This window comes from Lynx canadensis, chromosome B4, assembly GCF_007474595.2.
Source record: "Lynx canadensis isolate LIC74 chromosome B4, mLynCan4.pri.v2, whole genome shotgun sequence".
Classification (NCBI taxonomy): Eukaryota; Metazoa; Chordata; class Mammalia; order Carnivora; family Felidae; genus Lynx; species Lynx canadensis.
This window is the reverse complement of record NC_044309.1, coordinates 34,165,836-34,188,927: the sequence shown is the minus strand read 5'-3', so window position 1 is coordinate 34,188,927 and position 23,092 is coordinate 34,165,836. Positions and strand designations below refer to the sequence as shown.

The 23,092-nt window shown below is 41.3% G+C and overlaps 1 protein-coding gene across 15 annotated transcripts in view; it reads right to left on the bottom strand.

Annotated features, from left to right (window-relative positions):
- Positions 1-23,092, bottom strand: part of MICAL3 (microtubule associated monooxygenase, calponin and LIM domain containing 3) — a 206,303-nt gene that overhangs the window by 97,974 nt on the left and 85,237 nt on the right. For 12 of the 15 annotated variants that reach the window (XM_032593869.1, XM_030321297.1, XM_030321299.1 and 9 more), the window contains exons 2-16: positions 22,438-22,777; positions 20,160-20,367; positions 18,165-18,281; positions 17,662-17,763; positions 16,803-16,958; positions 15,692-15,792; positions 12,467-12,724; positions 11,974-12,089; positions 10,829-10,955; positions 9,284-9,380; positions 6,234-6,381; positions 3,988-4,184; positions 2,300-2,412; positions 2,147-2,209; positions 1,260-1,457 (exon numbers count right to left, since the gene is read on the bottom strand). In XM_032593869.1, coding sequence (XP_032449760.1) covers positions 1,260-1,457; positions 2,147-2,209; positions 2,300-2,412; positions 3,988-4,184; positions 6,234-6,381; positions 9,284-9,380; positions 10,829-10,955; positions 11,974-12,089; positions 12,467-12,724; positions 15,692-15,792; positions 16,803-16,958; positions 17,662-17,763; positions 18,165-18,281; positions 20,160-20,367; positions 22,438-22,701 — 2,265 coding nt within the window. In that variant the 5' untranslated portion in view covers positions 22,702-22,777. The remainder of the gene's footprint in view (positions 1-1,259; positions 1,458-2,146; positions 2,210-2,299; positions 2,413-3,987; positions 4,185-6,233; positions 6,382-9,283; positions 9,381-10,828; positions 10,956-11,973; positions 12,090-12,466; positions 12,725-15,691; positions 15,793-16,802; positions 16,959-17,661; positions 17,764-18,164; positions 18,282-20,159; positions 20,368-22,437; positions 22,778-23,092) is intronic. The other 3 variants (XM_032593861.1, XM_032593868.1, XM_030321302.1) reach the window with 1 other exon arrangement.

Below are 23,092 nucleotides of genomic sequence, written 5' to 3'. Positions count from 1 at the left end.
GCTCTGAGCCTAAACTACTAATTCAGGTTTGGAAAACTAATCTTTCTACTCAAAATGAGGAAAACAACCTTCTCTTAAGGGCAAACTTCCTCTCATGGAGAGCATTCCAGCCTTCCCGAAATGGGGCAGATCCTGCAGTTGCCAGGCAACCTCAGATGTTTACCAATGAATATTATCATCTTCTCTATGAGCCATGACATGCATGATTGGAGTGTGAAGATTAATAACCAAAGGCTAAATGTGAGAAGAAGTTAATTATGGCCAGACTCCAAGCAAAGTCAGTAGCCCCCTCAGCCCTGGTCAATTGGAACAATGGCTGATATATATGGAAAAGATGAAGAAAGAGAGTAAAAGAATAAAAAGAATGGGGTCCCTTTCCTCTGGATGTTCTCTCAGGTCATTAGGGAGTTTTATACGAAATTTTTTGTGTAAATCTCAGAATCCCAGCACCTCCTCTTGTAAGACATCTTTGTGACTTTCAGACAAGCAAGAGGGAGACAAGACATAACAAAGACACCTCAAGTTAAATGCTCCTGTCTAGCACTCTCTGGTTTGACTTATGGGAATGAAAGTTAATTTCTACGATGACTCTTTAAAATGTTCATAACTCTTGAGGACAGCCTAGGAAAACCATTTGCAGCACACAAAAGAAGATCTACCACAAGAATGTTTATTACCTCTGTACTTTATCATGAAAGATGAGAAACAATGAAAACATCCAACACCAGAGAAGAGTTAAGAAAAGCATGGCACAACATGGGAATATGCCCAAAGTTATGTGAACAATGCAGAACAGGAAGTGTATATTAAGAATGACCTCAACTATGGAAACAAAAATGACTAGAAAGAAGCAACAAAATGTTAACAGAATTAGAGGTGTCTTGATTACCTTTATTATAGTTTTCAGCATTTTCCTCAATAAACATCCACCTCTTTCATAATTCAAATATGTTTGCATGTATATGAACATATAAACAAGTATAGATATATACAGAAATTTAAAACCCCTCTTCGGATTTTTTTGTCACAGACACCTCACACCTGAATGGTGAGGATAAAGCAGTCCTGAAAGCACACAAGGAGCTTATAAAACACTTTTTCTCTGCTGCAGTCAGACAAGGGGAAAACCAGACACCAGTCTTGAGTGCATGAACACTCGGCTGAGACACACCCCATCCCATTTCACTTGACTGAGAAGATCCCTCCTTCCTATGTGGTCAGACCAAGTGTGGATGGGTGAGATGTAACATGGGGTTTACCTGTCTCCTCATGCCAGTGGACTGTGGAGGTGCATTCTCTTCAAATTTGGCCAGCAGCTGGGTTGCCATGTATTTCACTTTGTTCTGATTGCCAAGGGCCACATCCATCCTCCTGTCTGTCAGAGTGCTCACCAGTGTGGGCCTTCCTCCTCTGTAGCCCCGGGGTACTTCCTCCTGATAAACACCAACACCCAAAACCTGGCCTCTGTTACATAAGCCCCCCCGCCACAAATGCCCTTCCCTCAAAGAAGAAGGGTGACCAGTGCCTGGCAAGGTGGCTGGTATTTTTGCTTTAGGTTAAGCTTAACAGCTTCCCTTAAGGTTCTAATCTCAAGATGCCGTCAGGAAGACTTTGGTGCATGGGGCAGTATAAAGAGGTACTTGGACTTTTGCTGGTATTGCTGTATCTCAGAAAAGTCACTGCCCTCTGCCAAATATGTAATTCTAAAGGGACAGGAAAGCACCAGGGCACACGTGTCTGCTCCCTTGGATGTTCTCCAAAACATTAAACAAAGGCAGAAGCCCAATGAAAAAGCATCTGCCCACAAAAATTCTCAGAAAAAATGAATATGAGGGGCGCCTGGGTGGCTCAGTCGGTTAAGTGTCTGACTTCAGCTCAGGTCATGATCTCGTGGTTTGTGAGTTCAAGCCCTGCGTCGGACTCTGTGCTGACAGCTCAGAGCCTGGAGCCTGCTTCAGATTCTGCATCTCCTCCTCTCTCTGTCCCTCCCATGCTCATGCTCTGTCTCTCTCTGTCTCTCAATAATAAACGTTAAAAAAAAAAAAAAAAAGAATATGAAAAGATCTAGCAATATCAATTTGGAAATTAAGGATTTAAGCCAAAAAGGGCAATTTGATCATTCTAGCAAATCCCAGATAATTCTTACCTCTTCCGATTGACTGGTCTTTCTCCTCTTTCCAGCACCATCCAAGTCCTTTTCCTTTTTATCCTATACCAAGAGAGGAGGGACACTGCTTTATCCTAGGCACTATAACTTGCCTTTAGGTTTGCAGTAGGTCAAAAACCTCTTCCATTTTACCTTGGGAGAACGTTTCCGAGAGATGGTCTGCCCAAGTTTGCTTAGGAAGGAGATGGGAGATTTGGTGCTAGCTATAAGGACTGCTTTCTCCTCAGCATTCAGGTCCAAGGCATCTGTGAACAGGAAGCAATGTTTGAGGACAGCCCTGGAGGGGCTTCAAAGTACTGACCAGGAATACCTCCTTGCAGGTGGCTCAAAGAACCTCAGAAAATTCTAAAGGCTCATCTGCTCTGACAAAACCAAGGAGAACTCAGCAGGAAATTCCACAAAGGAAATGCACACTTAGGTGTGGATGTTGAGCTTTTTCTTTTCCATCCATGTAAACAGAACCAACTTTTTCTTTCAATCCACTTCGGTCAAAAAACCCTCCATTTTTGCTTTTCAAAAGTTGGAATCTGCCTATGATTGTTAGTTACAATTGACTGCTAAAGCCTCACCTTTGTGATAAAAATTTCAAGGTGGAGGGAGAAAGGGAGGAAGGGTATGTGGTTTAGGGTCACTGGTTTTGATTATGCATTTAGCTGCACATAAAGGCAGGGCTCTCCCTAAATAGGTATACTGATGCTACAGTGTGGATTTCTGCTGTAAGAACTGCATATTTTATCAGAAAAAGCCACGGACATCTCTATGAGTAAGTGGACTGGAAGACATTGGAGAACCACCAACTCTGTGGATTCTAATGTTTTATTAGTAATGCTAATAATTTTTTAAATAATTGAAACGAATAATATACTGCAGGTATTTGTTAAGTCCTTTTGTCTGCCTAACATTCTCCTTAGCATATCACAATTTTATGTTATACATACATAAAATCCAGTTTGCAGATGGGAAAACTGAGGCACAGGGAAATTTAGTAACTTGCCTAAGGTCAAACAGGTCGAAGAACTGGGAAATAAGCCCAGGTCGGGTACCATGGTGAACACTCTAAAGCATTATACTACACTTACTCCAAGGGACAATAAATGACAACAGGGACATTTTTTTGTAGTACAGTACTCTGGTAGACTGAGGCAGCAGGCTAAGGGCCAAACAAAGACTTTGGAAAGCACTAAAAGGTAGGAGAAGAGAAAGAAGCCATAGAAGCAACAGTTACAGAAGAAAGAGAATGAGGCAAACAAGTACAGGACCACAGAAGCCAACGAGCAGAGAGAACTTCAAGAAAAAGGGTATCACTCCATAGTTCTGAATAATGCAGAGAAGCCAAGTGCATGAGATGCAAAATGAGAAAAGAATACAGATTTGGTGATTTTTCATGACTGTGGAGAACAGTTTTGGCAGAGCAGTAAAAACAGAAGCCGGGTTGCAACGTGTTATAAAGTTTAGGCCTTAGGAGGCTGAGGCCTTAAGTATAAACCACTTTTTCAAAAAGGCTGGTTCTGAAACGGTGTGAGAAAGTAGTAGAGTCAGGGAAAACATTTTGCATAGGAATGACTTTTGTGTATTTATAGGTTTAGAGAGAGAGATGTGGGAAAAGAAAGAATGGTTGAGAACACACTAGCAGAGAAGGAAAAATTAATGGAACAAAGTTCCAGGGACTTATCCAGAAAGCCAACTAGGAATAACAGAGTAAGTGCAGGTTTGCTTTTGGTGGTAATGATGAAGGACATGGTTGGAGGGAAAGACAGAAAAGCCAGGCAACAACAGAGAAGAAATGGAAGATCTCCATACCAGTGTCTGCCAGCCCTTACCACTGGAGGGGAGTGAGTCCTTGAACATCTCGTAGAACTGAGTCAGGTACATCACCATAGTCAGCTTGTCAGGCTCCCCCACTGAGGCCATTTCTTTGCCTGTCATGATGGGAGAGATGCCCAGTTCTTTCTCAGCAATATCAAAGGCCAGCTGGTTATTCTTCTCCACATTTTGCTCATCCAAAGAGTCAAAATCTCTAAGAAATGGGATGAGAAAAACATATCAAGAAGGCTTGCTTGTCTTCACACCAGAAAACACAGTATCAATGGAGTCATCACCATTTCTTAGTCTTTTAGCTGAAATCCAGGGTGCAATCTGAGGGCCAAACTATTGATCTCACCTTTTAGTCTCCTTTTTACTAAGAAAATGAAAATCATCCTCAAGAAGAAATGATTAAAAATCTACTTAGAAAGGAAAAAAGAGTGGAAAAGATGAAGAACTACTCTCCTTTTTCCAGTAACATAAATTTCTTAAAGGGTAAGCTCAAGAAGAGGAACTATCTTTAACATGTATTCTCTTGTATGTTGCATGTCATCTGTACATATTAAATTAATGCTCAATAATGATAAAAATCCTATTTGGATCAGACTGCTTCTAACGGCCTAGGATTATCACTTGCTGTGTCATTAGGACCAGACAAGCTGTTGATGTACTAACTCAGCTCTGGTAAATCTTACTCAGCCTTCTACTCGAAGGGAAATTCCAAAACCTTCCTCAAAAGATTTTTCCATCGCTAAATTTCTTGAGTTTTCCCAAGTATTTAGATTAACCAACACTTCCCACTGGATTTCAAGCTTCTTGCCATTCAATCAAGTAAAGACTGATAGCATTCTTCTTTAAGAGGTGATTTCAGATCAACTGGGAAGGGCTTATTTTGTGTTAACCTACTACTGACTTCCATAGCAAGTTTTTCATTTTTCTAAATGCCTTCTCTCTATAGATTAAGCCTATTAAACCATAGAGGCCTCATCCTGAATGAAGTCATCATAGTCTAAACTGTGCCAAATTACCTACTCGCTGCTTTGTGTTCTATTACAAGGAAATTCCCTAGACCTTCTGGAGGCAGCCTTTGGTTTGTTCTAATAAGAATACGTCCCCTCCTTCTACCATCCCCCTCCACCTCACCTGCTAGGTTCCCTTCAGTTACTTTTGCCTCCATTTCCTTTTCTTTGGTTCCTTCCCTTTGGAAGAGAACTGATTGACCTGAACCTTCTTCTAAAGTCTTCTGTATCATTCATCACAATCCTTCTCAAGCTAGTCTCTCTTCCTCTCCCGCCCTTTTTTGGTGGGGATGAAAAAGCCCTACTTTCACTTACCATTTACCAACCTCTGCATTAGCTAAGGGATAGGAACACTAGAGGTCACTTAAGTTTATCCAAGCAAATCAGAAACCTCCATTCCTAAACCACACTACATAAGGCTATTTTTACTAGCTCTTGCCTCATTAATTTATAACCTATTATAAACAGAAACTATGTTTCTTATGTTTCCTTAAGCAATCATTAAAACAAAGCAAATGCACAAATTTGGGCCCTAATGATAAAAGGACAGGCAGCCAAAATAATTCAACATGCTCTGCTTCTGTTTTTGGATCTTCTTGTTTGGCTTCCATGAGGTAAATCTGAGTGCACCAGTCACTGCAACTGACTTGGGGTCATCCTATTATACTGATTCTGCATTTAGGTGAGTAAAGAATGGCCAAAAGGGAAGATGTTACCGATAGAAGCGGGTAAGGTAGCCTGAATCTTATGGACTGGACAGAGTATGTTTGTAAAAGGTGCAATTCTTAACAAAGAGATAATACCAACGAACCATGATAAATCGGGTAAGTGTTCATTGTTTTCTGTTTTGTTAGTAGGGACATATTTGCCTTCGGCCAGCCAAATGTTCTAGTGAGGTTTTCCTTATGCCCAACAGCATTTGAGAGACAGCTGGCTGAAAAGAAGAGTTCAACCAGGGGCCAATGAACAGAATTTTCCTTTGTGTGATGTAAACAGGTCCAGGTGGGTGTTAAAACCAGTTTTTGACGTTCTGAGTGCTGTGATTTTAAAATCTCACCTGGATTCAGCTACATGATGCTTGACATACAGTTTTAAATATAACTAAATCAAAATTAATCACTGCTTTCTAGAGTAGCTTGCTACGTAACTCATTGTAGAAAAAAGTACATTTGGCTATTTGATAGCAAAATACTCTGAGGTGCTTAGGGAATACAAAATAAAACACAAAGTTTGTCACAACTTACATCAGATCAGGGCGGTATCTATGGATGATCGCACACAGAGCCAGTCCACTTTTCCAGGACATGGTAAGATCTGTCACATTTACCCCTGCATAGCCATCTGTCTGCCTTTGGCACCAACCCAGTAGTTTGCTTGAACGAGCTACAGACTCTAAAACAATAAAAAAAATATCAGAAGTGTGGTTACCTGGTAGCATTGATAGAGGATCCTCTTTGCAATACCCATACCTAATTTGAACAGTTACTAAAGGTTGGGACAAAAGAGCTGTCACGGTTTTTCAAAAGTCAGAAGCTATGTAACTGGTATCATGACAGTAGAATTTTAGGTAGATAAGAAACTACCAATTTACCCAGACTCTGAGGTCAATGCCAGTCACAACGGGGGTTATCTGGCTTTGCTCCTGTAAAGCCCAGTATCACTGCCGCATTGTTTGATAGGGACTTAGATGGAACAGCGCCATCTACTGACCTGTCACCCTCCCTGGATAGTTGCGTGGCAGCTAGCTGAGGAAGCTCCTTCCCTTCAAAGCAATCAGGGGGAGTAGAGCAGAAAAGATTCCATTCGCTCTGGCAACATGTTAATCAAAGGCAAACAAAGCCCACTCTTACACTTTCCAGAGTACAGAGCGATTTGCCAAGTGAAGAAACTCTGTAGGATTACATTGGCAAGGCCAAGGACCCCAGACCAGAACAATCAATCCCTCAGGTCAGGCTTGGCATTCTATATTATAAATGATCACATCTTGAAAAGGTGAATACAAGAACACATATGCTTGGATGTTTTCCAGTTTATTGCTGTGCCTTATAAAAATCTGTAAACTGCATCACAGAAGCTCTGATATGCAGCATTTAAAAGAAGCTGTAAACTCCTTTTTGTGTCCAAGAATGTCTGCTCTCTTACTTTTAGCAGCTGGAAATAACTAACCTTCTACGAAGTTCTTTAGTGTTTGGGAACTTAACAAGGTAAAAACTGCAATATCATAAAAATCCTATTTAAGTCTGAAATCCTATTTAAGTCTGAAAATGTATCCTAAAACTACACAGGGAACCACTCCTGGTGTTATTATTGTAAATCAGAAATTCACTTCCGAAATTAATTTTATTCAAATGTCTTCCAAGTCTGTCTAACATGTATTAGTCAACTTCAATACTCTAGGCCCTAAAATCACATTGACAAAGGTGTATTGTCTGCTTAGATGAAAATGTTTCCAACTGCCTGCTGGTTGTGATGTCCACCTTGATATCCCAATAGCATGTCAAACTTTCTCATCCTCCCACTTCCTTTTCCAAACTGATGGCAGCACCATTCACAATGCTCTCTTGACCCATAATGCAACCAAACTGCCAATGCCTATTGATTCTGGCTCTCTCACATAATTAATAATGACAATGACAAAGTGGCTGCCGTTTGTGACCACTTGCTGTATGCCAGATGTTGTAATAAATACTCCATACATGTCATAGAAGCCTCATGACTATAGTATGGAGTAGGTATTTGTTAGGCCCATTTCACAGACAAGGAAACCAAAGTTCACAGATGCAAAATAACCCGTTCTTGCCCACACACTTCACAAATGGCAGAGCTTGAACTGGGACTCCATTGCACCCGGCCCCAAAGTCAGAGTTCTTCTAACTATGCTCCATGGCCTTGTCCATCCTCAACATCAATGTCAGATTTAGGCCTTCACCACCATTAGCTTGACAACTGCAATGCAATTCTTTTCTTTTCTTTCTTTCTTTTTTAATGTTTATTTATTTTTGAGAGAGAGAAAGAGAAAGAGTGTGAGAGTGGGAGGGGCAGAGATAGGGGGAGACACAGAATCTGAAGTAGGCTCCAGGCTCCGAGCTGTCAGCACAGAGCCCAATGAGTGGCTTGAACTCACGGACTGCGAGATCATGACCTGAGCCGAAGTTGGACTCTTAACTGACTGAGCCACCCAGGTGCCCCCTGTATTTCTTTTTAAGTTTATTTTTATTTTTGAGAGAGAGAGACAGAGAGAGAGACAGAGAGAGAGAGAGGGAGAATGCATGTGCATGAGTGAAGGAGGGTCAGAGAGAGAGGGAGAGAGAGAGAATCCTAAGCAGGCTCTGTACCATTAGTGCAGAGCCCAACATGGGGTTCAAACCCATGAACTGTGAGATCATGACCTGAGCCGAAACCAAGAGTCAGACGCAACCGAATGAGCCACCCAGGCACCCCTGCGATGTACTCCTAACTAGTTTCCCTGCCTCTGGCATTTCCCTTCTCCATCCCATCTTACATGCAGCTGACCAGGCATACTCTGGTTGCTCTTCTTTTAAAAAAAATCCAGGGGCCCTTCAAGGCACACAAAATACAGAATGGCCTTTATCTCTGCAACTGTATCCTGGCAATGTCATAATACTCAGCTAAAATGCCACTGCTTCTTCATAAAGCCTCCCCCAGAAACCTTGGTTGGTGTATGTGTGTGCACTCACTCCTCTCTCTCTCATCAGCATTTGTATCTGGTTTCTCTTTATATCCTCCTAAAACCTTAGACTGAGGGTTCTCATCCTTGACATTACTGACATTTTTGGCTGGGCAATTCTTTGTTGTGGGGACCTGACTTGCGCACTTAGGAGGTTGGGCAGCATCCTTGAATGACAGTAGCACCCTCCCCTAGTCATGACAATCAAAAATGTCTTCAAAGGCTACCAAATGTTCCCTGAGGGGCAAAATCACCTCTGGTTGAGAACTATTGCCTTATACAGTACTGTGCACACTAATAGCTCAGTACTGACTACTCTGAATAGGTTACTTACATTTCAAAGGTCATTACTTAGGGGGGGTCTGGGTGGCTCAGTCAGTTAAGCGTGTGACTCTGGCTCAGGTCATGGTCTTGCGGTCCTGTCTGTGAGTTTGAGCCCTGCAGTGGGCTCTCTGCTGAAAGCTCAGAGTCTGGAGCCTGCTTCAGATTCTGTGTTTCCCTCTCTCTCTGCCCCTCCATCACTCACACTTGGTCTCTCTCTCTCTCTCTCAAAAATAAATAAACATTAAAAAAAAATGTTTTCAAAAGGTCATTACCAGAACTCACCATTACGAGTCAACTTTGGGGTAGTTCGGGAATTCACTAGGTTCTCCATTTCCAGATGAATATCTTTTGTTTCTCCAGTATCATATAAATGACGCACCTGGCAGAAAGTTAAAAAGCTGTAAAGAAGGAAAATCAAACACCAAGTAACAAGTTCCCACCAGAGAGCAAAAGACTGAGATAGCAGGTTGGGCAAAGTTCCGATAAAAGTTACAACAATGACCTTTAAATCCTTTCTGGAATGTGGTGGGGTTTACATACAAACAAACATATATTAACAGTAATAAGTGTGCTCTGGGGTGCTTGAGCAGCGGTTAAGGTTAAGCATCTGACTCTTGATTTCACCTCAGGTCATGATCTCAAGGTTCATGGGTTCGAGCCCCACATCGGGATCCATGCTGACAGCGAGGAGCCTGCTTGGGATTCTCTCTCTCTGTCCCTTCCTCTCTTACGCTCGCTCTTGCTCTCTCTCTCAAAATGAATAAATAAACATTAAAAAAAGAAGTTGGGGCACCTGGGTGGCTTAGTTGGTTAAGTGTCTGATTCTTGGTTTCAGCTCAAGTCACGATCTCACAGTTTGTGAGTTCAAGCCCTGCATTGGGCTCTGTGCTAACAGTGTGGAGCCTGCTTGAGATCCTCTCTCTGCCCCTTCCTTGCTCATGGTCTCTCTCTCTGTCGCTCAAAAAAAAAAAAAAAAAAAAAAAGAGAGAGAGAGAGAAAAGGAAAAAAGGTTCTAAAAATTAGCTATTCAGCCTTAGAGGGCCTTCTGATAGTCACTATTGGACCATTAATGTTGCCCATTGACAGCAGGTCTCATGGACCCCTTCTACAGAAGTCTACAGAAGGCTTGAAGCTATAAACTTCAGGCAGAAAGTAAATAAAAAATTACACAAGTACATAGGCAAATATGTTGAATGGGCTGCTTTCTAGAAATTGCTGGGCTCTATGGGATTACTGTGCTTTGTAAAATGTCATTCTCAATGCATTTATAAGGCTTTAGACATTCTGAGAAATAACTCAGCATCACAAAAAAATTGACCACCAGTATCTTTTACTTGCAGACAATGTTCTAATGTTCAAAGTTCTTTCAAGTGAATAATCTCATTTACCCTCACAATGATCCTGTGAATAGCAGGGGTTATTATCTCCATTTTACAGATGAAGAAACTGAGGTTCAGAGAAAATGACATGTCCAAGTCACAAGTGATTGGTGGCAATAATGCAAGTGGAAGTCACATTTCCTGAGCAGTGAACAAGTGCTCTACCCCCTACAACCTGCAATTTTAATTAGGAGGCACGGGATAAAGTCTTAGGTCCACCATTTTTGTCACATGTGATCTTCTGGCAAGTCATCAACACCTCTCTCCCTTTGCTGCTCAATCTGTTGATGGAAAGTAATACCTACCTTCAGTCATTCCAGAGAGACATATACGTGCATTATGAAAGAAGGGTGGGTATACGGTACTAATAGACACGTTTCAGTGTTTCAGAGGTCTGGTCAGTCCTGAAATGGGCTGAGAGGTAGATAACTGACTAGAAGGCTCTTACCTGGCTTGGACGGAGGAAGTTGATGTTAATATTGGGATATCTGGTGACAGGGTCTATGCTGTACTGGCTGAAGTTCTTACTCACATTCTCAGGGGTGGTCTGAGGCAGCAACCTATAAATACTTTCTCTGCAATAACATACAACAATATACTCAGAGCAGTGGCAAGCACCATACACCTCTCCCTCTCCTTTGATAACATTCCTATTTTTTGACACTGCCCCCCAAAAATCTGAAGGATATGACAAATCCTCATCCTTGACCATTATTTTCCTCCAAACCTACATTAGCCCCTGCTCTCATTCCCACCATGCCAGTGATTCCACAGACACTGAACTGGTTAAGGGCCGGTAGCAAGGGAAAATACACTGTGGTGGGCTGGGATAAAAAGCCTGATCCTAATTTAAAAGGCAACTAATTTACTGTTTTGTTTTGTTTTGTTTTTTTCAAGGACAATATTTAATTTTTAAGAAAATTACAGATGAAAAAAGAACTTGCTACCAAAATTGCCCAGAGTTTCTTAAGTAACAGACTTAAAATGCTGTCAACCACCAATTGCACCCAGGAAATCTTATTTCTCTAGTTCTTCTGGTCAAGGCATTTGTTCTTTATTAGCAAACAAATCCTAGGATTCTTAACCTCTTTTGTAATAATCTGCTTCAAAATATCTGACATTTGGGAGTTTGAGAAATGTTTACAAGCAGTTTGGGATTTTCTTTTGAATTCAAAGTCATTTTTTATTTCTTTTCTTATGTTAGTATGTCCCCTGCTACTGCACTGATTTCATTAGTTTAAGTCTTTCTACTTTGACAGAAGATTTAATGTACTATTTTTATGTATTTGTTCATGTGACTGTCATAAAGAATCAGATACTGTCCTTTAATGGAATGCAAAGATTCAGATACTATTTGTCAGTAACAAATTTAATTTGAAAAGGAATAAAAGAAGACCACTTAGATTAAATAATCTTTACATACCTATGATTTTATAAATAAATATCTTGCCTTTCCTTTCTTTAGTACGAAAACATCTTTAATTAAGAAAGGAAGAGAGAGAGAAGGAAGAAAACCTGTAGTCTGCCTGAGGAGCAAACCATTCATCACTCCCAGTTTTCTCGTGGAAGAGACACCTGGCTGCTTTCCATTACCTCTCAGCCAGGACTTCCAAGGGGCTTGTTCCTAGAGACCAACTTCGTACCATCCAGGCAGAGTCCATAGCAGCTAGGAAGCCCCGGGCTATTCCTGTTCCCATTGGCCAAAAAGGCTATGAAGGAGAAAGGAAATGAGGAATTAAATAAATTGTATTTTAAAAGAGGGAAACTAAATTGAGAAACGAAGAAAGTTTGCTGTTGACAGTACTTTTTGGCAACTATTCAGATACTGGGCTTTTCCACTTCATAAACTGGTAGAGGAGCGAATCACAAAAGCTGCAGAATTTCCATCCATACTTAGCATGTCTGGATGCCCTAGAGCCTGTAATCCTTCCCTACTTCCTGGTGTAACTCCTGTAGGGAGCTGACCTATGCTGCAGCATGTTGTAGACCCTCACTCTACAACCAGGGGTACTCACATTTGCTCTTAATTATTATTGTTTCCTTACTATTGCTTCTTCTATAAAGTGCTGCCATCCTTACTACTCACCTCTAGGAGGCTGTCCCCAACCAGAGCCACTAACAACTGGTGTCCATTCTGCTCCCGCACCAAGGCAGCATTCTCAGAGGCGTACATACAAGTGAAGTCGAACATGGCCACGTCAGGCTGCCCATAGTGATTGATGGCAAAATCCAGAGACGGCAGCTGCTGCTGAGTGGAGAAGTCCGCTGCCTCCCTGGCATAGTTCAGCAGAGCCTCTTGGTCCACGTTCTCCCGGGAAAGCAAGAGCTCTGTGTCGGCATAGTCCTGTCTCCAGAGAGAGAAGCAGCTTGAAAGAGAAGCCCAGCAAGAGCTACACTAAACATGTCAGACGTAAGCTAGTTTCACAGCTTTTCCTTTCTTCTTAAAGTGATTTCATATCCCAAAATAAGTCTTCTACACAACTTAAAGAGAAAAGAGGCAGGCTGTTTCCTTCTTTATTTTCTTTAAGGAGGCTTCACACCCAGTGCAAAGCCCAACGTGGGGCTTGAACTCACGACCCTGAGATCAACACCTGAGATGGGATCAAGAGTTGGACTTTAACTGACTGAGCCACCCAGGCACCCCAGGGTCGGGAGGCTGTTTCTAAAAGTACAGACTTGGGGCACCTGGGTGGCTCAGTTGTTAAGTGTCTGACTTCAACTCAGCTCATGATCTCACAGTTCGTGACTTCGAGCCCCGAGTTGGGCTCTGTGCTGACAGCTCAGGGCCTAGAGCCTGCTTCAGATTCTGTGTCTCCCTCTCTCTCTGCCCCTCCCCCACTCGCATTCTCTCTCTGTCTCTCTCTCTCTCAGAAATAAAAATTAAAACTTTTTTTAATTAAATAAAAGAGCACAGGCTTTGGCACCTAAAAACACAGTCCTAGCGTTTCCATTTACTTGGAGCAAGTCATATTTCTTTGATTTTGCCCAATCCATCTCTTAGAGTTGTTTTGAATACCAAATAAAATAATTTATGTGACGGTACTTTCTAAACTGAAAAGATATTTTATAATTTATGTTATTATTGGCAATCATTATCTTCTGGGTAGCAAACAGTTTTTGGCAACTGGGACCATATACAATATTTAGCACTGCATAATTTATCAAATGCAAAGGGAGTACTCCAAAGCTCCAGTGCCAAAGATACAATGTGGCAGCAACAGCAGTTCCAGGGGGCTGGCAAGAAATAAACTGAAGATGGAACAGAGGTTTTCAAAATAATACATAAGATTCTGAAAGGCTTCAGAGAAACCCAGCAACAAAGAAAAACAACGATGAGAGGAAAATGGGCTTTCCACATAAAGAAGTGAAAAACTCCTTTTCTGTTTTGGGGATTCCTGGCTAACTGAGCCAAATCTTTACTCTTCTAACATGGGGCCTAAGGTTTGTTTCCAAATGTCCCTGATGGTGCTTTAGGCTAGCACTACAAGATGTTAAAAGTCAAAACACAAATACTCAAGTTGGTCCTTGAAACAGTGTTTGTTCAACATTGAGTAAGTGACCACAATGGGTTTAGTACTTAGCAGCACACATAGAAACATGGCCCCTGCCCTCTAAAAAAATAAATGAAAAGCAAGATTATTCCTACATATGGCCATACCTTGGAGAAACTGCAGATTCCATTCCAGACCACTGTAATAAAGTGAATATCGCAATAGCGAGTGAAATGAATATTTTTGGTTTCCCCGTACATAGAAGTTATGTTTACACTATGCTGTACTCCATTAAGTGTGGAATAGCATTTGTCTAAAAAGAAAACAGCCTACCTTAACTAAAAAATGATTTATGGCTGAAAAATGCTAACCATTATTAGAGGGTTTAGCAAGTTGTAATCACTGATCACAGATCATCATAACAAATGTAATAATGGAAATGTTTGAACTATTGTGAGAATTGCCAAAATACGACACAGAGACACGAAACAAGAAAATGCTGTTGGAAAAATGGCACCACCAACAGACTTAGTGCAGGATTGCCACAAACCTTTAATTTTGTAAAAAAAAAAAAAAAAAAAAAAAAAAAAAAGGCAGTAACCGTGAAGCACAACAAAACAAGGTATGCCTATAATTTCAACTGATAACCACAGTTCTGCCTAAGATGGTAGATTTGTTTTAACTTAGTCCCAAGGCATACCACCAGGTTCATTGGCTACTTCTTATTGATAAAGCATCCAACCAAGTATACCTTGCTTATGTTTTTGGCAGAATGGGCTGTACAAACTGCTTTGCCCTATTTCTGCTTATATACATAAAGGAACACAAGGCAGAGAAACAGATACAAGGTCCATGAATGGAAAAGAGACTGTGCTGCAGGCACGTGCTCATTGGCATGCCCCCAACACTGCTCTCAGATAAGGCAACAGTGTAATTCAGTGACATGATTCATTATCATCCTGAAAAGACAAAAGGCACCCTGAAATTCAGCCATGAGTCTGTGGTAAGAACTGTACAGGTCTGAATCAGCACATCTGGTGCCTCTTCTATCCATTTCATCACATGGGGATAGTAATTCTGATTCAGACTGAAGACCAAATAGGACTTAAGAAACTCTCCTTAAAGAGCCACTACTCTGTGGTTCTCTGATTTCATTTTCTGCTCATCATCTTAGGGAATGTCCTACAATTATTCACTTAGAAAAAAGGCTGAGCCAGACCTCTCATCCATTGTTAGATCATGAAGAGGTCAAAATATACCTTGATCCAGTCAGTGTTCCCTAGACTTCTGATAGTTGTATCTGCAGGAAAACCAGAACCATTCTCAGGCTTCCAGGTCAAACTCCCTTCCCCCCTACCACCTTCTCCCAAAAGACGACCTATTAACCAACCAATAATCAGTCATACATGGAATTAACTATAACCACAAACCAAATCACCTAAAATTAAACTGAGTATCAGAGATAACTGAAATCTGACATTTGCTTTAGAACAATCCAATGGCAGGAGTGGGGAGTGGGGTGAGGTACTACTGAAATAATATTGGCCACATAATTGTTAGAGCTGGAAAATGGGCACATGGGGGTTCATTATACAATTCTAATTTTGTTTACATTTGAAAATTTCCATAACAAAAGTTTGGTTTTTTTTTTTTAAGTTAAACTAAAAAACATTAGAGGAGTTCATTTTCCTAGGAGGTGAGATGGGTGCTCATTTTCATACCCTTGAAGGAAAAACTCATCAGACAATAAAATTCTTTCCCTTAGTGGTCACATTAACTAGTACGACATAAAAAGAAGTTTGAAAGAATACATTACTCACATGCAGTATCACCCCTTTGTCTAGCAAACTCTGCTTTTTGGCTGTCATAACAAAATAGTGTGTATCATCTTTGTAGTAGACAATATTCTCCAAGTCGATACCTGCAACCAGAAAACAAATGTGTCACATAAGGGCTTGCTGAAACGAAGGTACATTAGGGCAGCCAGAAAGTTGTACACAGAGACAAGGGCTGTAAAACTCCAGGAAGAGAACATGAAAATAAAGAGATGTCTGAGCCCAGATTTTCACTTCCTGCATGTTCAGTTCATGAGAAGAGGGGGAACTTTGTTTTATACCTGCACTATCCTATAATTCACTTGATACCCTAAGGTATCCTAAAAACCATGAATAGTAGGCAGAAATATATGGATTTGAAAAAAAAGGAAAGGCTAACTTCTAGTAAGAGGGTTTGGGTTGGTTCTCAGGTTAAACCTCTTAGATAGTCATCAAAGCAACTGGGAAAATCTCTTTGGCTTTTAATAGGACAACTAGATGCCTGGAAGCAGAGTATGAACTACTGACTTTTTAATTCAATTAATCTAAAACATTGATGTAATTAATGGAAAGAAATCATGTTCTAGAAGATGGAACTGAAATTTGCTGCATGTTTTTGTTGGATCAAAAATATCAAAGTTAGTGTATTCAAAAGTTACCACACAACAATCTCATTCCTGTCTAGCACATGGTTTACTTCATGCCCAAACTGGACCACAAGACTGTATACTCAAGTGTGTAAAGTCAGGTTCTCAGTGAACCAGAGAACTATCAACCAATAGCTTACTGCATTGAGCACCATCACTCAGAGCCATAACATAGGGGAAGGGCTTGGAGAAGAGCTGGTAGAAGACAGAATGAACCCTTAAAAACAAATAAATAACTAAACCCAGAGCAACCCTGTCACTGTAAGGAAGACAAAGAACACTAGAGTAGGAGATAGTGATAAGGAAAGCATTATACTAACAACAAAGTATAGAAGTGAAGAAAGAGCAGAGGGGCAAACAAGCAATAATAGCAATGACCACCCACCCACTCTACCAAACCCTCTAAGAGAAGAATCACAAGCAGTTATTTAAATTTTTATCCTAATTGCTTTGGAGGCATCTATACCAACCTGTGGCTTCTCTCAGTTCCTGGAAAAATTTTTGGTTGAAAATAAAAGCCACACCGCTGATCTCTTCCACTTTGGCTTCTGCTGTTGTATTTCGGTTAATAAAATTTGCTGTAATGGCAATTGCCAATTTGCCACGAAATTCTTTCCGGCGAAATCCTAGAAGGAAAGACATTTTCAGAGGTGGCCACAGCTTGCTAGAAAAGAAGGAAGATCACTTCAAACAGAAAGTGATGCTGATGAAGACATTAGGGAACATGAGGGATGGGAATCAATGGGAAAATTTTAGGGCAATTCTTCTCTATCTGAAAATAAGGTTTACCTGCCAAAAAATGTAAGAGTTCAGGAAAGAAGTCAAAGTCTCCCCCATACTAACAAGCAATATGAAATCTAACTGACCAGAATATTACTTAGTGCAAAGGTTTCCAAAGGAAAGGAAAGGAAAGGAAAGGAAAGGAAAGGAAAGGAAAGGAAAGGAAAGGAAAGGAAAGGAAAGGAAAGGAAGAAAAGAAAAGAAAGAAAAGAAAAGGAAAGAAAAGAAAAGAAAAGAAAAGAAAAGAAAAAAGAGAAAAGAAAAGCCACCAGCTTACTAAACTTAGATTTAATCCTGCAACCATTTAAAGTCAACCATTTAAATTACAGCTTATCTCCTAGTGCCCTAACAAGTATGTCCTGTAAGAAGTAACCAAGTACCAGTTGGCTAGTGGAAGGCTGGGCTTGCTATTCAATTAGTATAAACAGCACACATATGCTGATTTTTAGGAGTATCAATTCTGATGACACAAACTCTCACTCACCCCAGGGTTGGGAAAGGTTACCCTTCCCTCTGCTATGAAGCAGGCAAAGGGGTATTGACAAATACCTTCCAAGGTGTTCCTACGGCCATCCCCTCCGATGATCACTTCAAATTCATATTCTGATACAGGATGGGTTTTGGGGTGGACAAGTGCCCGCCAACCTATCCCTGTGGACCAAAGTCAAAATGAAGGTCATCACCAAGACCATATTCATATACCTAAAACACCTTTAGGTACCAAAGGCAGACTGCACAAAACCCCAAACAGAAAACACTAGGTGTAAAAGCATGAGGTACAAACACCACAGAAAGAAAGAAGCCTTGAAGAAGGCTCACAAAGGAACATTCCCCATCATATGATTTGCAATAATGAATACAAGTGTTTGCAAGAAAGGCCTCCCCATTAAGGCAAAAGTTCCTCAAAAGATATAGTCTGTACAACTGGAGAAGGCTCTTTAACTAGTTCTGAAAATAACCCAGAGATTCTTGTAGTTTTCTCCCTTGATTTCATCTTTTCTCACCCACTCAATTCCCTTTTATCCCTTCTTCATTTGTCCAATCCAACTCACGTTCATTTTCTTGGTCCTCAGGAGGCTGTACAAGGCCTTGGAATTCCACATTGACATGGATCTCAATGCCTAGGATCAAGGCTACTTTCAAAAGTATTAGCTGAAGCTGACGGATACCTAGGGGAACAAAAAGATCATACTAGTGAGGGCACACTGAAAAGAGAGTATTCGTCAGTGATTACTGCTCAGGTGCTCATCTGCCCACCTGTACAGTTTACCCAGATTCTCAAAGTCTCTGTAGCTGGAGACATTTTCCAAACCGTGCTTTACAGCTTCTTTCCTTCTTTTTTAAGGGAAAATAAATCCTCTGCAAGAGATGTTCTAGAGAGACATTCAAGGTCATTCCCACCTCTTGGGTTAGGTGTTCAAAACCACCAAAAGCTCTGAGACAACAGAGATTGCGGACAACAGGAGACTCTCTTTTCCATCTTCCCCTGATTCAGTCAGAGCCACAGTCATCTAACAGCATCTACAATCCTGACAGGACATTGTACCTACCATAAGAGGCAAAAGATGTGCACCCATACGTAGGCTCTCCAGTCTGATATAAAGGGGCTGCACTACTTGAGATTTCCACAGCATCTCCCTTTCATCTTATTATCTCACTCATCTTCACATACTCTATAATTATAAAGTAAGAAGGGGAAACCTTAATCTCTTACCATTCCCCCTCCCACCACTGGTCTACAGGTGCAGAAACTAAGGCTCAAAATGACTGAAAGTCTTGCTCATTATCACACTGAGATTTATTTATTTCATGTCCAATGAATGACTACCAAGTGGTAAGATAAAAACCTGTCCCTAATGTAGGACTCTCTCAGCTCCAAGGCAAATCCTACATAAGGCAGACAAATCCACTGAATCAAATGACCCTTGGTCCTCTCTTAAGACCAAACTCACCTACAGCTTCTGACTAAGCTGGTACATGCAAATCCTCATCTAAGCCATCTTGGTTATTTTCCCCTGCTTACCACAACCACCACCCTTCTGAGTCACACTCCTAAAGGCTCATTAAATCCCATTCTAACACATATTGAATATTTGCAGACAACCGGATTCCAAGATGCTTTACATATTATAGCCCAACAGATGGGCAGAGTACTTCCTCTGCCAGTGGAGTGTGGTAGCTGTTGGCCAATATTTGAAAAGTTGGCACAACTGCCTCAAACAGCCAAAGTTAAGCAGTTTAATGTTTTTTGCAGGACACATCTGGAGGAGCTCAGAACAAAAGTTCCTTGATAAGGCTTTCCTGGAATCATTAACGATGATCAATAAACAAGACTTGAACTTCATAATGTAGACATCATCTGTTCTGAATCACTTTTTAGATAGGCTGCTTACTCATGAAAACAAAATCACTGTCTGCATTAACTTGTATTTACTCTATAGGGAAAAGCATGGGCCCAAGCTGAGCTTGGAGATGACAAAAGTACAGCAAGAGCTATCCAGGTTGTAGACCTTATGAAAATCACCTAACCAAACAAATCTCGTTACTGATTTGCCACTTATGACAAAATTAGGAGGCTGCTTCCATAACTGTGGCCTTACAGAAATGCATCCCCATAGCATTTTGTTCTTACATTAGTAGAGTATCTATCATATCACATTAGACAGAGCCTCATGCTTTGTGCTTCTTCCCCTGAACTAAAAACCACCAAAGGGTCAAGGCTCAAATTGGTAGTATTTCCTAGCCTGGCCCCGATGCTGATCCCACCCACTGCAAGTGCTCAGTAAGAGTTCAAGACCTAACTTTAGAAATCCTTATGCTAAACTCATTTCATAGGAGATAACCCTTGCAGGTTAGAGTCCTAGGTTACAGACCACTGCATCACAGGTATTTTGACTCCAAGCAGAGTGCATTTTCTATACATTAGATACTAATGATATCAGAACAAACTGGGCTGGATGAGTATGAATTCCTCAATCTGCCTCTTTTTACCGAACAAGTGGGTAGAGGTAGGGGTGAGATCTTATAGGGGAACTGGTTTTACTTACTGATATGGTCAATAGCTCCAGCACAGAACTTGCCATAGAACTTCTTGGCACCCAGACCTCGTAGATCATGTATGGTGAATGGCCAGAGATGCAAGACATTGTTGCGGGAGAAGGCATCTCGTTTCTCAATAACAACCACTTTAGCTCCCAATAAGGATAAGTCAATGGCTGTACGGAGACCACAGGGGCCAGCTCCAATGATGAGACACTGAAAAACACAGCTGCTTTCAGGGCAAAGGGAGCACCTCTTAAGAAAGTTCACATTTCTATAACAGTTTCATGGATCACATAACCATCATTCCCCAAAGCCCCCAAACAGGGGTATTCTCCCAAGAAATCTTGGGAGACCCAACTGGGTCACAGGAGACAACCTGCAATGGCTTGAGAGAAAAGCTGGTGATTGTTATGGATACCGGAGACTCTTAACTGTCAGTGCTGGACATAAACCCAGCACGTGTTCACCTGTAGATTTGTAATACATTGAAGTGGATCATCATTTCAACAGATGATCTGAAAATCAGATGTCACCTTAATTGACAGGAGAGGATCTTTTGCGAGGTTTCTAAGTCAAGGAGATTTCTGTCCAAAGAGACACAGATTATTAAATACATAGTTCAGGCAATGTTTTTCTTTTTAATGTTTTATTTATTTTTGAGAGAGAGGGAGAGACAGAGTGCGAGTGGAGGAGGGACAAAGTGGAGAAAGAGAGACATACGGAATCCAAAGCAGGCTCCAGGCTCTGAACTGTCAGCACAGAGCCTGATTTGGGGCTTGAACTCACAAACTGTGAGATCATGACATGAGCCGAAGTTGGACACTTAACCGACTGAGCCACCCAGGTGCCCCATATAGTTCAGGTCAGGCAATCTTAAGAGTCTTGGAATGAGTCTACTACTCAAGGATTCCCAGAAGGCAACTTTCAAGAGCCAAAGTTTTATGTGCTGAAAAGAGTTCTAAAATCACCACCTTTAGACCAAAAATCCAGGAAACTGATCTTCAAGACCCTTATTCTAGAAAGTACTCAGGATGAGAATGGACACTTAACTAATTTGTACTCTATTCACAGAAGGGAAAAAAGACATAAAATGTTTCTGGTTTTGAATTCATTTTATTTGTAATAAAATTCCAGAACTCAGTCATAAAAGTCATGCCTCTAAATTTCTTGAATTCTGATGAGTATCTACCCAGATGCAAATCCACTGGAGGAGGTATCCACACAGGGCAAAGTAAAGCTCATGAAAGGACATTAATGATCTAGTCACGAAGTCATCCGCAACTTCATTTCTTTGCTAGCCTGCTCCAAATTTCTCACAAAAGGTGTTTTCACAAAGGAGGAAAGCAGGAAATATATTATTCCTTCTCCACTTCCTTGTACCTACCCCTGCACAGGTGACTGAGTATCTCCCCTGTTTCATGAAAACTCTATTTCTCTAGATTGTGAAGAAAGCAAAAGAAATATTTTGGCTTACAAGGCCCTTGCTTATCAAAACAAATCTTTGGAATACGGATGAAAAGAGGTCTGAAGCTTGTGGCAAATCCCCAAGTTAGCAAATACTACCTATACCTTATCGGTCATAAGTATGGAATAAAGACTTTATAAACATGACATGACAGGTATTACGAAGCCATGTTCAGATAGGATGCTAACAGGGCATGGCTACTTCTTTGCTAAGTGACTTGCAGCCTCCTAATAGTGTGAGATTCAAAATAGAGCCTCAGGGAAAAAAAAAGTTCCTATACCACTTGACTTCAGGGTTGTTCAGCTCTTAAAGAGCTGAAACACTGAATGTTCAGTATGTGAATACATGAAGTAAGAATAGGGTCGGGGGTGCCTGGGTGGCTCAGTTGGTTAAGCACTAAGTGTCCAACTCTTGATTTCGGCTCAGGTCATAACCTCAGGGTTCATGGGATCAAGCCCTATGTCAGGCTCCACACTGAGTGTGGAGCCTGCTTGGGAGTCTTTCTCTGTCCCTCTCCAACTTGCACACACACTTGCACACGTGAGTTCTCTCAAAATAAATAAATAAACATTTTAAAAAAAAGAATAGGGTCTGGGAAATGGGAACAGTCAACTGAACACAGGTAATGAACCCACGAAGTTTCAACAAGGTAGAAGTTGGACTCTCCGTGATAGGTCTTGGCTAGACTCTGCCTAGTTCTCACCCAGTCTACCTCTACCCAATCCTTTTCTTTGGCCTACCTCTACTCAAAATCTTTTCTTTTCTGGTTTAATCCCTAGGTCAGTGACCCCAAAGCCTGGGAGAAGCCGAACCCTTACCTTGGTGTTAGTGCATGCTTTTCCCTTTTTGTAGTCTTTGTGGCTGCCCCGCTTGTCCAACTTTGCCCACAGGGCTTTGGCTTTCCAGTAGTTAAGCTTGGACTTGAGCTTGTGATAAAAGGAGCGATAGTCCTTAGGCTTCAGTTCTAGGTGGTCACATAGCTCTTGGAAGGCCTTAAGGGTTCCCTTGCAGGTGGTGGCCTGCACAAACCGGTCAAAGAGGACGTGAGCGCGATTCATGGTCTCATTCTTACTGTCCTCCATGCTTCCCCACTCTCAGCACCCCCAACAAAGGGGGCAATGGGATGGCTGTTGATCCACCCGATTCCGTCACATTAATCTAACAAAAATAAAGAAAAAGGAATGGTTAGCAAATCCAAATGCCTACCTACAAACATTTGCTTTTCTTTTCTTTTTAAATGTTTATTTTTGAGAGAGAGACAGAGTGTAAGAGAGGGAGGGACAGAGAGGGGGAGACACAGAATCCAAAGCAGGCTCCAGGCTCTGAGCTGTCAGCACAGAGCCCGATGAGGGGCTCGAACCCACAAACCATGAGATCATGACTTGAGCTGAAGTTGGACACTTATCCAACTGAGCCACACAGGCACCCCGTACCTACACACATTTTCTAGGATATGTACCTCTTTTTCAAAGT